Genomic DNA, 13463 nt, shown 5'->3' on the forward strand with positions numbered 1-13463 from the left:
AGTAGTTGATTGACTGATCTGTTCTATCACAGTGAATATATGAATGCAGTCAGTTGGATTTAATTGATTTTGTAGATTCAGGCAGTTTAGATGTGGCTGCTTCCCATGAATGCAATGAGTGACTTTTTATTGTTACTATGTTGCAACACACCACAACGCCAGCAGAGGGCAGTACTACCCTATTTAAAACAGCCAGACCTGCATACTTGCTGTAGGTCTTTGCTAGACCATCTGCTGCTGTCTTGCAGCCATTCATGATGATTTATTGCAGTTGGAGCAGTAAAATGTAACTATTCAAAAGATAAATATTTTTATTTGATTTAACTAGGCAAGTCAGTTAAGAACAAATTCTTATTTACAATGACGGCCTACCGGGGAACAGTGGGTTAACTGCCTTGTTCAAGGGCAGAACAACAGATTTTTATCTTGTCAGCTCAGGGATTTGATCCAACAACCGTTTGGTTACTGGCCCAAACACTCTAACCACTAGCCTACCTGCCGCCCCAAAAAGCACCTGTGCTGCAGCAACGATTCATCGCTAAAGTGACACACTCTTGTAGGTGACACCATGCACTAACTTGATTATCAATCAACATTCACAATGTTTTTGAAAGTACAGGTTGACTTCTGAAGGCCCTGTATGTAGTATTTTGTAGCTGTTTGTTTTGATTAAGTGGGACCTGGCATATTATTTGACATTAGATATGGGTTCAATTCCTTTTCAATAAGGGAATTAACATTCATTGAATTAATGGAAAAGTCCACGTAGCCCTAACGCGACCTTCTCAGACCCCTCATCACGCGAGCATGGTTCTGCATTGAAACCCTGTCAGAGACCTGAAGACTTGTGTTAGCTTCCCGAGCTCATGCATTAGCTCAGTAGGCTAACTTGGCAGAGGCTCCTCCTTCCCGACCTGGAACCTTGTCTGAGATCTAAAGACTCGCGTTAACTCCCCCAGTGGGCTAACTTAATCTGCTACTCCTGTATCTATACCTGTGGTGACTTCCTGGATGAGCTCGGCAGCGTTGTGGCAGCCGTCCACCAGCATGTGGGTCCAGGCCGAAAGCTCCTTGGCCGAGTCCACCCGGAACAAGTGGGTCTCCACGCCCTGCTTGGTGCCGGTGCGCAGCCCAAAGGAGAGCTCCGAGTCCAGGAGGGGAGAGCTTTTCCCCGGTCCTGAGTGGACCAGTCTGGAGGAGACGGGAAGGAATAGAGGGGAAAGGTGGTAAGAGGTTGGAAGAGAGAAAAGTGTGCAAAGCTGTCATCAAGGCAAAGAGTGGCTACTTTGAAGAATCTCAAATATAAAATATATTTTGTATTAACACTTTATTGGTTAAAACATGATTCCATATGTTATTTCATAGTTTAATGTCTTCACTATTATTCTACAATGTAGAAAATAGTACAAATAAAGAAAAACTCTGGAATGAGTAGGTGTGTCCAATCTTTTGTCTGCTACTGTATATTTCCTGAGCGTTCTTATATCTCCTAGACGACCAACACTGCAAAACCGTGTTCCTTATTATTTATTTTTTGACTGTAATTTTTGCCATTTATTCATGTTATTCAATGCGTTTCTCTGGGCTAGTAAGTAAAGGCCAAATTCAATATTTTATACCTCAAGGGGTCCTAAAATTCTAAATCAAATAGCTAAATGATCCATAGTATGACCATCTTAAAACAATTCCATATGTCAGCTTAGAACCCCACCTCCCCAACGGCTTAGACTTAAAGTTATAAAACCTTAAAGGGTTAAACCTTTCTACGTGTCTTTTCGTTAATATTTGTATGATGTATCTGCAAGTTCTGACTGTGTAACAGTATAACACGGGCGCGAACCAGGGACCCTCTGCACACATCAACAACAGTCACCCACGAAGCGTCGTTACCCATCGCTCCACAAAAGCCACGGCCCTTGCAGAGCAAGGGGCAACACTACTTCTAGGTTTCAGAGCAAGTGACGTAACTGATTGAAACGCTACTGGCGCGTACCCGCTAACTAGCTAGCCATTTCAAATCTGTTACACTCACCCCCCTTTCAACCTCCTCCTTTTCCGTAGCAACCAGTGATCCGGGTCACGGCACCAATGTAACAGTATAACTTTAAACCGTCCCTTCGCCCCGACACGGTGCGAACCAGGGACCCTCTGCACACATCAACAACAGTCACCCAAGAAGCGTCGTTACCCATCGCTCCACAAAAGCCACGGCCCTTGCAGAGCAAGGGGCAACACTACTTCTAGGTTTCAGAGCAAGTGACGTAACTGATTGAAATGCTACGAGCGCGTACCCGCTAACTAGCTAGCCATTTCACATCCGTTACAACTGCATTATTTGCACTGGCAAATCAAATATAGCCACCATAGCCATTTCCATTGCTCACTCCTTTAAGAGAGCATTAAAGCAGTGTTCACATTGGAAGTTTGAAGTGATTCAAATCTGATCTGTTCTTTTTCCTGCAGTCTGAACAGCCACAACGCACATGGAATCTGATATTTGAAGCCACATTTCAAACCATCTTCGTAGGTGGTTTGAAGTTAGAAACAAATCTGATTCCTGGCCATGCGACTTGTGTCTGAACAGTCAAATCTGATTTATTTGCCCTCAAGTGGTTTTTAGACTGATATTTGACATACAGTATCTTGTTGCTTGCTAGCTACTCTGCTGACAGTTTTACAGGAACATGATTAGCTTGTTAATTGTTAACAAACAAATGAGTGAATGTGCTAGAAAGCTGAACAGCTACCTAGCTAGCTAGTTGCCTGCCTTGGCTAGCCAAAAATGACTTGTTTTGAAAGTTGGATCATCTTATCCTTTGAGGCTTTAAAAGTGTTCTTACACTATAATTTTGAACATTCAAAGCAACTGGGAAACATCCCTGACAGGCGTTGTTGTCACCTTAGCATGCTACATAACTTCTGAGTGATAAGAAGCGAGAGCACTATCACCAATCAGCCTACACCCCTGTGCATGCACACCCGATGTTACTATGACAATTAGCGTTGCCATGTTAGCAAATGACTGCTGTCTGAACACACAAATCCGATTTGGTCACTTGTAAGTTGCTGTTTGGACAGTCAGTATTCCAAAACGGATTTTGAAAAACAAAACTGATTTGAGCATTAAGGCCTGCAGTGTGAACAAGGCTTAAGAGCTTTAAGAAAAGGCTGCTTTTTGGGGGGCTGGTGTGAGGTTGTATAGGCTAAAAAGCATTTAGCAGCCTAGAAATAGACAATATTAGATATACTGCTCCTTTTCATGGACTAAACTCACCCATCAATGGAGACAGTTTGGTGAAAATGGCTATTTGACTAGCTGCTTTTGAAAGATATTCAACCGTCTGGTCTAAGTGCAGTGCATCAGTTTTATTGTGTTGAACCTACCTGGTTGTGATAAGCGGGTGGCTCTTGGCTGGGCTGTTGATGCCGTCTTTACTGTCAGGTAGGGTGGGGTACAGCAGCAGGTCTCTCTCAGTCAGCAGAGCCAGCACCGGTCTCTCTGGACCCTGGGTCGCCTTGAGGGAAAGGAGGAGAAATAGACACATACACAGACAGACACACGCACACACACACACACACACACACACACACAAACATACACACACAGACAGACACACACAAACATACACACAGAGACAGGCCCACACCCAAACACTTTTAATGACTCATATCACAACATATTTACACATCCCTATGAATGTAATGCACACACTGTCACATATTTAAATACCTCCTTGACAAAAGGTTAACATCAAATATTAACATCAAATATTGATTTCAATTCCATACTGAAGTACAAGCGGGGAAAATGTGTAACATAATTTCTCCTGAAGCATACCAATGAGTGTCTTGTTAGTGACTATTTGATCAGTAGGTTCACATTTGGCTCTTTTCATTCCAAAGAATGTCTATTTGTCAGAATTCGCAGTTGGCAAGGACAATTAAAAACATGAACAGAAATATTTTCTTGGAAAATTCAATGTCTTGTAAGTCTATAAAGATCCTGTTCTGTCCATCAAAGGGTTTTAGACATTGTTGTCTTTGTTGTTGGCTTTTCAACAATATGTACAGTTGAAGTTGGAAGTTTAAATACACTTAGGTTGGAGTCATTAAAACTAGTTTTTTATCCACTCCACAAATTTCTTGTTAACAAACTATAGTTTTGGCAAGTTGGTTAGGACATATACTTTGTGCATGACACAAATAATTTTTCCAACAATTGTTTACAGACAGATTATTTCACTTATAATTCACTGTATCACAATTCCAGTGGGTCAGAAGTTTCCATACACTAAGTTGACTGTGCGTTTAAACAATTTGGAAAATTCCAGAAAATTATGTCTTTGGCTTTATGGCTTTAGAAGCTTCTTATAGTCTAATTGACATCATTTGAGTCAATTGGAGGTGTACCTGTAGATGTATTTCAGGACCTACCTTCAAAATCAGTGCCTCTTTGCTTGACATCATGGGAAAATCAAAAGAAATCAGCCAAGACTTCAGAAAGAAAATTGTAGACCTCCACAAGTCTGGTTCATCCTTGGGAGCAATATCCAAATGCCTGAAGATACCACGCTCATCTGTACAAACAATAGTACGCAAGTATAAACACCATGGGACCACGCAGCCGTCATACCGCTCAGGAAGGAGACGCGTTCTGTCTCCTAGAGATGAATGTACTTTGGTGCCCGAAATGTGAAAATCAATCCCAGAACAACAACAAAGGACCTTGTGAAGATGCTGGAGGAAACAGGTACAAAAGTATCTATATCCCAAGTCCTATATCGACATAACCTGAAAGGCCGCTCAGCAAGGAAGAAGCCACTGCTCCAAAACCACCATAAAAAAGCCAGACTACGGTTTGCAACTGCACATGGGGACAAAGATCATACTTTTTGGAGAAATGTCCTCTGGTCTGATGAAACAAAAATAGAACTGTTTGACCATAATGACCATCGTTATGTTTGGAGGAAAACAGGGGACGCTTGCAAGCCGAAGAACACCATCCCAACCGTGAAGCACGGGGGTGGCAGCATCAAGTTGTGGGGGTGCTTTGCTGTAGGAGGGACTGGTGCACTTCACAAAATAGATGGCATCATGAGGGAGGAAAATGATGTGGATATATTGAAGCAACATCTCAAGACATCTGTCAGGAAGTTAAAGCTTGGTCGAAAATGGGTCTTCCAAATGGACAATGGCCCCAAGCATACTTCCAAAGTTGTGGCAAAATGGCTAAAGGACAACAAAGTCAAGGTATTGGAGTGGCCATCACAAAGCCCTGACCTCAAAACCATAGAATATTTGTGGGCAGAACTGAAAAAAGAGACACATTAGCTGACTAGCCAATAGAGAGGCCTGTCTTAGTTCGGTTTTTACCATTTGTCAAAACTAACAAATAAAGAAATAATTGCGCCAAGACCTGGGATCAAATACTATTTCAAATAATTTCAAATACTTTATCAGTGCTTGATTGAGCTTGTCTGTTGCGAAAAGTCCCGAAAGTACAAAGACTCGCCCACCTGGGACTCCAGGAAGTCTAAAGCAAATGCTCAAAGTTATTATTTGAACCCAGGGCAGGCTGCCATAAAAAAGCCTAACACAAACTCACATTTGACCTTTGACTCTTTGTACCTGTTCAGTGATCCATCCCATGTGTTTGACCTCCAGGCCCGCCTGCATGGCCCTCAGCTCATCCCTGACTCGGGGCACCAGGGCCGAAACCCCGGCTTGGATGGCGTTATACCAGGACTGGGCCATGGCAGGGTCCTTGGCCCTCAGGAACACCGAGCTCTTTCTGCTGGACGAGATCACCTCAAAGTACCTGTGTGGAGGGGAGAAAAGGAGCGGGAAAGGGGGAGAGAGGGGCCAGAAAGAGAGAGGGGGGTGAAGTGAGAGACATGGAGAAAAGAGGTAAGGAGAGAAAGGGGAGAGACGAACACAAGAAAACAGTGTTAGCTGTGGTCAGCTCCCTGGAGAATGCACTAAAATCCATTTTGATGACCCTTGAAGTTGAGGAGGGTCAATTAGCTTGCCTCCTGTGTCAAATAAATGTACATCCTATTAAAATTCTCCTCTCCTTTACCTCTGGACAAAGCTGGTTTTAGTAGTAACCCAGTTGGTTATGGCATGGACTTTGACAATGGAAGTGCAGCCTATCCAGCTGCGACGCTTCTGTTGTTATTGTGGATGTATGTAAAAAAAGAAAAAAAAAAAATATATATATATATATATATACATGTAGGCTATATGCCCATCATGGAACGAGAGATGAGATAATCCAGTGACTCTCATATTTAGAAACATTTAAGTTATTTTCCTGTAACAATTTTTCTTCTCTGTTTCATTTGTTTAAAAAACGACCCTAACCCTACTATAATGAAGGCGGGTTCAACAGCAATGTGTTGGGTGTCTTTTTTATCCTGGCCGTGCATTAGCCAAGTAGCCCGTCCATAGAAGGTTTCTAAATTATCTACTCGTGAAGCTTTTGCGTCACGCTTTTGCATTATTCACAATTCATATAGGCCTACCTGCAGTGTATTACTTCATTATTCATATAGGCCTACCTGCAGTGTATTACTTCATTATTCATATAGGCCTACCTGCAGTGTATTACTTCATTATTCATATAGGCCTACCTGCAGTGTATTGCTTCATTATTCATATAGGCCTACCTGCAGTGTATTACTTCATTATTCACAATTCATATAGGCCTACCTGCAGTGTATTACTTCATTATTCATATAGGCCTACCTACAGTGTATTACTTCATTATTCACAATTCATATAGGCCTACCTGCAGTGTATTACTTCATTATTCACAATTCATATAGGCCTACCTGCAGTGTATTACTTCATTATTCATATAGGCCTACCTGCAGTGTATTACTTCATTATTCATATAGGCCTACCTGCAGTGTATTACTTCATTATTCACAATTCATACAGGCCTACCTGCAGTGTATTACTTCATTATTCATATAGGGCTACCTGCAGTGTACTACTTCATTATTCATATAGGGCTACCTACAGTGTATTACTTCATTATTCACAATTCATATAGGGCTACCTGCAGTGTATTACTTCATTATTCATATAGGGCTACCTACAGTGTATTACTTCATTATTCACAATTCATATAGTCCTACCTGCAGTGTATTACTTCATTATTCACAATTCATATAGTCCTACCTGCAGTGTATTACTTCATTATTCACAATTCACATAGGCCTACCTGCAGTGTATTACTTCATTATTCATATAGGCCTACCTGCAGTGTATTACTTCATTATTCATATAGGGCTACCTACAGTGTATTACTTCATTATTCACAATTCATATAGGCCTACCTGCAGTGTATTACTTCATTATTCATATAGGCCTACCTGCAGTGTATTACTTCATTATTCACAATTCATACAGGCCTACCTGCAGTGTATTACTTCATTATTCATATAGGGCTACCTGCAGTGTATTACTTCATTATTCATATAGGGCTACCTGCAGTGTATTACTTCATTATTCATATAGGGCTACCTACAGTGTATTACTTCATTATTCACAATTCATATAGGGCTACCTGCAGTGTATTACTTCATTATTCATATAGGGCTACCTACAGTGTATTACTTCATTATTCACAATTCATATAGTCCTACCTGCAGTGTATTACTTCATTATTCACAATTCATATAGTCCTACCTGCAGTGTATTACTTCATTATTCACAATTCACATAGGCCTACCTGCAGTGTATTACTTCATTATTCATATAGGCCTACCTGCAGTGTATTACTTCATTATTCATACAGGCCTACCTGCAGTGTATTACTTCATTATTCATATAGGGCTACCTGCAGTGTATTACTTCATTATTCATATAGGGCTACCTACAGTGTATTACTTCATTATTCACAATTCATATAGGCCTACCTGCAGTGTATTACTTCATTATTCATATAGGCCTACCTGCAGTGTATTACTTCATTATTCACAATTCATATAGGCCTACCTGCAGTGTATTACTTCATTATTCATATAGGCCTACCTGCAGTGTATTACTTCATTATTCACAATTCATATAGGCCTACCTGCAGTGTATTACTTCATTATTCACAATGAAGTATTCACAGGCCTAGGCTATATCTAGCTTGTTGAAAACGTGTCTCACACATATGATACAATTTACAGGAGCGTAGTATTTTTCATTTGAGGAGAACTGCGATGCGTAAAGACCTATACTTACATAAGGCAATTACAGAAAACTATGGATTTAAAAAAAAATGTTGCTATCACTTATTACTCTTACCTATGCTATTTAATAAACTGTTGTATGAATCCACAATGGACTGTCGTATGAATCCACAATGGACTAGGACGAGGATATTCCGTGCTCCCAGACAAAATGGAATTGATGACAACGCAAAGACTGTCAATTATAGGGCTGGGAATTGCCAGGGACCTCGCAATATGATATTATCACAATACTTTGGTGCCGATACGATATGTATTAAATTGCCATTTTAATAATTTAGGAGACGTTCTTATCCAGAGCGACTTACAGAAGCAATAAGGGTTAAGTGCCTTGCTCAAGGGCACATCAACAGATTTTTGGGGGGGAGCTAGGAACACAAGCATTTCACTACACCGGCAATAACATCTGCTATATATGGGTATGCAACCAATAAAATTAGATTCAATTTTGATTCGAACCAGTGACATTTCAGTTACTGGCCCAACGCTCTTAACCGATACAATATGTATTGCAAGTACAGCCAACTAGCGCAAAAATAGTATTGTTATATTGTCAAAACGATACGATATATTAGTTCAAAATAATATCCCAATATGTAACTGTATCAATTTTTGCCCCCATCACTAGTCAATAACCTACAGAACGTGAGACAAACGCATGCAGTATCCCTCCTACAACTTGTCTTTTCATCAAAACCAAGTCATTTCAGGACACCGCCAGCGATTGTGCTCATAATAACGGCTGTGAAAATAGAAAAAATATTTCTGACACACCCCCAGACCTATAGCACTACCGCCAGCGCTTAGGTTTACCATTGCGTTGGGTCTGTTCACATAGAGCGCTATTAAAGCTCATTGTGGAGCGTACAAGGTAACCCAATACCAGTGTGCTGTAGATTCTGGTTGAAATATTTCACCGTTTTCACCTGGAACAAGCCATAAGGTGTGAGATATGAAGAGTGATGAAGCAGGACCCATACACACTGTTGCTCCCCTACATGGCTTTAATTAGGCTTAGCATAACAACGTTTGGATCCAAGAGAGGACTTTGTCTGGCCATAGGCTACGAAAAGTCTAACCAGAGGGGACAGCTGGAGCTCAAAGAGCCTCAGAGTAGGAGTGCTGATTTAGGATCAGTTTTGTATTTTAGATTATGTTGATTAAGATTACATGGACAGACCATAGATCAGTTCTCCTACTTGGAGATGCTTTGTGGGTACAGGCCCAGACATTTTGTGGGTACATGCCCAGACCTTTTGTGGGTACAGGCCCAAACCTTTTGTGAGTACAGGCCCAAACCTTTTGTGGGTACAGGCCCAAACCTTTTGTGGGTACAGGCCCAAACATCTTCTGGGTACAGGCCCAAACCTCTTCTGGGTACAGGCCCAGACCTAAGCTTTGTGGATACAGGTACAGACCTAAGCTTTGTGGGTACAGGCCCAGACCTTTTGTGGGTACAGGCCCAAATCTTTTGTGGGTACAGGCCCAAACCTTTTGTGGGTACATGCCCAGACCTTTTGTGGGTACAGGCCCAGACCTTGGTGAGAAAAAGGAGTGTTACTTTGCATCAGGTAAATATTAAAATGTAGAGTGCTCGTTATATTTAAGGAGCCTTGATTTAGATTCCAAAAGGAGTGCCTTGTGAGACATCTGACTTCATAAATATCTTACTGAATTCAAGATACAAGCTATCGTACCCAGTTTCTCCCTCTCTCCATCCGTCTCTCCGTCCGTCTCCCTCTCTTTGTCTCTCCGTCCGTCTCTGTCTCTCCGTCCATCTCTCCGGCCGTCCCTGTCTCTCCGGCCGTCCCTGTCTCTCCGGCCGTCCCTGTCTCTCCGGCCGTCCCTGTCTCTCCGGCCGTCCCTGTCTCTCCGGCCGTCCCTGTCTCTCCGGCCGTCCCTGTCTCTCCATCCGTCCCTGTCTCTCCGTCCATTCCCCGTTCTCTCTCCCCTGTCTGTCCCCCTCTGTCTGTCCCCCTCTTTCTCTCTCTCTATATATATATTTTTTTTTTCTCTGTCCCGCTCTGATCATGTAACTCAGTTCCCCATTGAACTGGGTTCCACCCACAGTACCTGTTCTCTGTGTCCGGTGCGCACTGCTTCCTGGTCACCTGGCACATTTTCAGGGGGATGGTCCTGACCTCCTTCAGCTCGGCAGGGGGGGCGTCTGCGCCCTTCTGTGTCGTGGCATGGGGGGAGTCCCAGGGTAGGGGTGCACCGGGCAAGGTGTTCTTAAAGAAGGCTGACATCTCCTTGATGTATTTCACTGAGAGAGGAAAAAAGAGATGGGGGGGAGTTGTATTAAGGAGGATTCATATTGAGAGGGAGAAGGAAGGTATATAAGGTATCATATCAGGTGAATTGGAAGCAGTGAGAGTAAGAACAACTTTTCCGACTTTGATACTATAAGAGTCGGTTTCCTAGACACAGATTAAGCCTGTAGACCAAGACTAAAAATCTCCATTGAGAATCCTTTTTAATTCAGAACTACGCCTGGTCCGTGTCCAGCAAACCACCCCTCAATGTTTAGCTAATGGAGTGTGCATTAGAAGGTTAATTAGTCAAATGAACTTAGAGTTTGGAGTATAGCCTGGGATCATATCAATGTTGTGAACTTCATAAGTATTCTCTTTCACTGTTGTGACTTATGAAGTCACTGAGTCAAATCCTGATCCTCTGCTCACCCTGCACACCACGCATCCCTTCTCTCTTACATGGCTTATTCCTACACATGGCCTCCTATTCCTACACATGGCCTCCTATTCCTACACGTGGCCTCCTATTCCTACACGTGGCCTCCTATTCCTACACGTGGCCTCCTATTCCTACACGTGGCCTCCTATTCCTACACGTGGCCTCCTATTCCTACACGTGGCCTCCTATTCCTACACGTGGCCTCCTATTCCTACACGTGGCCTCCTATTCCTACACGTGGCCTCCTATTCCTACACGTGGCCTCCTATTCCTACACGTGGCCTCCTATTCCTACACGTGGCCTCCTATTCCTACACGTGGCCTCCTATTCCTACACGTGGCCTCCTATTCCTACACGTGGCCTCCTATTCTTACACGTGGCCTCCTATTCTTACACGTGGCCTCCTATTCTTACACGTGGCCTCCTATTCCTACACGTGGCCTCCTATTTCCACAAGTGGCCTCCCGTTCCTACACGTGGCCTCCCGTTCCTACACGTGGCCTCCCGTTCCCACACGTGGCCTCCCGTTCCCACACGTGGCCTCCCGTTCCCACACGTGGCCTCCCGTTCCCACACGTGGCCTCCCGTTCCCACACGTGGCCTCCCGTTCCCACACGTGGCCTCCCGTTCCCACACGTGGCCTCCCGTTCCCACACGTGGCCTCCCGTTCCCACACGTGGCCTCCCGTTCCCACACGTGGCCTCCCGTTCCCACACGTGGCCTCCCGTTCCCACACGTGGCCTCCCGTACCCACACGTGGCCTCCCGTACCCACACGTGGCCTCCCGTACCCACACGTGGCCTCCCGTTCCCACACGTGGCCTCCCGTTCCCACACGTGGCCTCCCGTTCCCACACGTGGCCTCCCGTTCCCACACGTGGCCTCCCGTTCCCACACGTGGCCTCCCGTTCCCACACGTGGCCTCCCGTTCCCACACGTGGCCTCCCGTTCCCACACGTGGCCTCCCGTTCCCACACGTGGCCTCCCGTTCCCACACGTGGCCTCCCGTTCCCACACGTGGCCTCCCGTTCCCACACGTGGCCTCCCGTTCCCACACGTGGCCTCCCGTTCCCACACGTGGCCTCCCGTTCCCACACGTGGCCTCCCGTTCCCACACGTGGCCTCCCGTTCCCACACGTGGCCTCCCATTCCCACACGTGGCCTCCCATTCCCACACGTGGCCTCCCATTCCCACACGTGGCCTCCCATTCCCACACGTGGCCTCCCATTCCCACACGTGGCCTCCCATTCCCACACGTGGCCTCCCATTCCCACACGTGGCCTCCCATTCCCACACGTGGCCTCCCATTCCCACACGTGGCCTCCCATTCCCACACGTGGCCTCCCATTCCCACACATGGCCTCCCATTCCCACACATGGCCTCCCATTCCCACACATGGCCTCCTATTCCCACACATGGCCTCCTATTCCCACACATGGCCTCCTATTCCTACACATGGCCTCCTATTCCTACACATGGCCTCCTATTCCTACACATGGCCTCCTATTCCTACACATGGCCTCCTATTCCTACACATGGCCTCCTATTCCTACACATGGCCTCCTATTCCTACACATGGCCTCCTATTCCTACACATGGCCTCCTATTCCTACACATGGCCTCCTATTCCTACACATGGCCTCCTATTCCTACACATGGCCTCCTATTCCTACACATGGCCTCCTATTCCTACACATGGCCTCCTATTCCTACACATGGCCTCCTATTCCTACACATGGCCTCCTATTCCTACACATGGCCTCCTATTCCTACACGTGGCCTCCTATTCCTACACGTGGCCTCCTATTCCTACACGTGGCCTCCTATTCCTACACGTGGCCTCCTATTTCCACACGTGGCCTCCTATTCCTACACGTGGCCTCCTATTCCCACACGTGGCCTCCCATTCCCACACGTGGCCTCCCATTCCCACACGTGGCCTCCCATTCCCACACGTGGCCTCCCATTCCCACACGTGGCCTCCCATTCCCACACGTGGCCTCCCATTCCCACACGTGGCCTCCCATTCCCACACGTGGCCTCCCATTCCCACACGTGGCCTCCCATTCCCACACGTGGCCTCCCATTCCCACACGTGGCCTCCCATTCCCACACGTGGCCTCCTATACCCACACGTGGCCTCCTATACCCACACGTGGCCTCCTATACCCACACGTGGCCTCCTGTTCCTACACGTGGCCTCCTGTTCCTACACGTGGCCTCCTGTTCCTACACGTGGCCTCCTGTTCCTACACGTGGCCTCCTGTTCCTACACGTGGCCTCCTGTTCCTACACGTGGCCTCCTGTTCCTACACGTGGCCTCCTGTTCCTACACGTGGCCTCCTGTTCCTACACGTGGCCTCCTGTTCCTACACGTGGCCTCCTGTTCCTACACGTGGCCTCCTATTCCCACACGTGGCCTCCTATTCCCACACGTGGCCTCCTATTCCCACACGTGGCCTCCTATTCCCACACGTGGCCTCCTATTCCTACACGTGGCCTCCTATTCCCACACGTGGCC

The 13463-nt window shown here is 45.6% G+C and overlaps 1 protein-coding gene across 2 annotated transcripts in view; it reads right to left on the bottom strand.

The window, feature by feature from the left end:
* Positions 1 to 13463, bottom strand: part of LOC129815688 (alpha-1-syntrophin-like) — a 119199-nt gene that overhangs the window by 3812 nt on the left and 101924 nt on the right. Inside the window, exons 3-6 of one of the 2 annotated variants that reach the window (XM_055869720.1) lie at positions 10320 to 10512; positions 5629 to 5818; positions 3385 to 3506; positions 995 to 1191 (exon numbers count right to left, since the gene is read on the bottom strand). In XM_055869720.1, coding sequence (XP_055725695.1) covers positions 995 to 1191; positions 3385 to 3506; positions 5629 to 5818; positions 10320 to 10512 — 702 coding nt within the window. Of the gene's footprint in view, positions 1 to 994; positions 1192 to 3384; positions 3516 to 5628; positions 5819 to 10319; positions 10513 to 13463 lie in introns of both variants that reach the window. The other variant, XM_055869719.1, reaches the window with a different exon arrangement.

The sequence above is a fragment of the Salvelinus fontinalis genome, chromosome 18, assembly GCF_029448725.1.
Source record: "Salvelinus fontinalis isolate EN_2023a chromosome 18, ASM2944872v1, whole genome shotgun sequence".
Lineage (NCBI taxonomy): Eukaryota > Metazoa > Chordata > Actinopteri > Salmoniformes > Salmonidae > Salvelinus > Salvelinus fontinalis.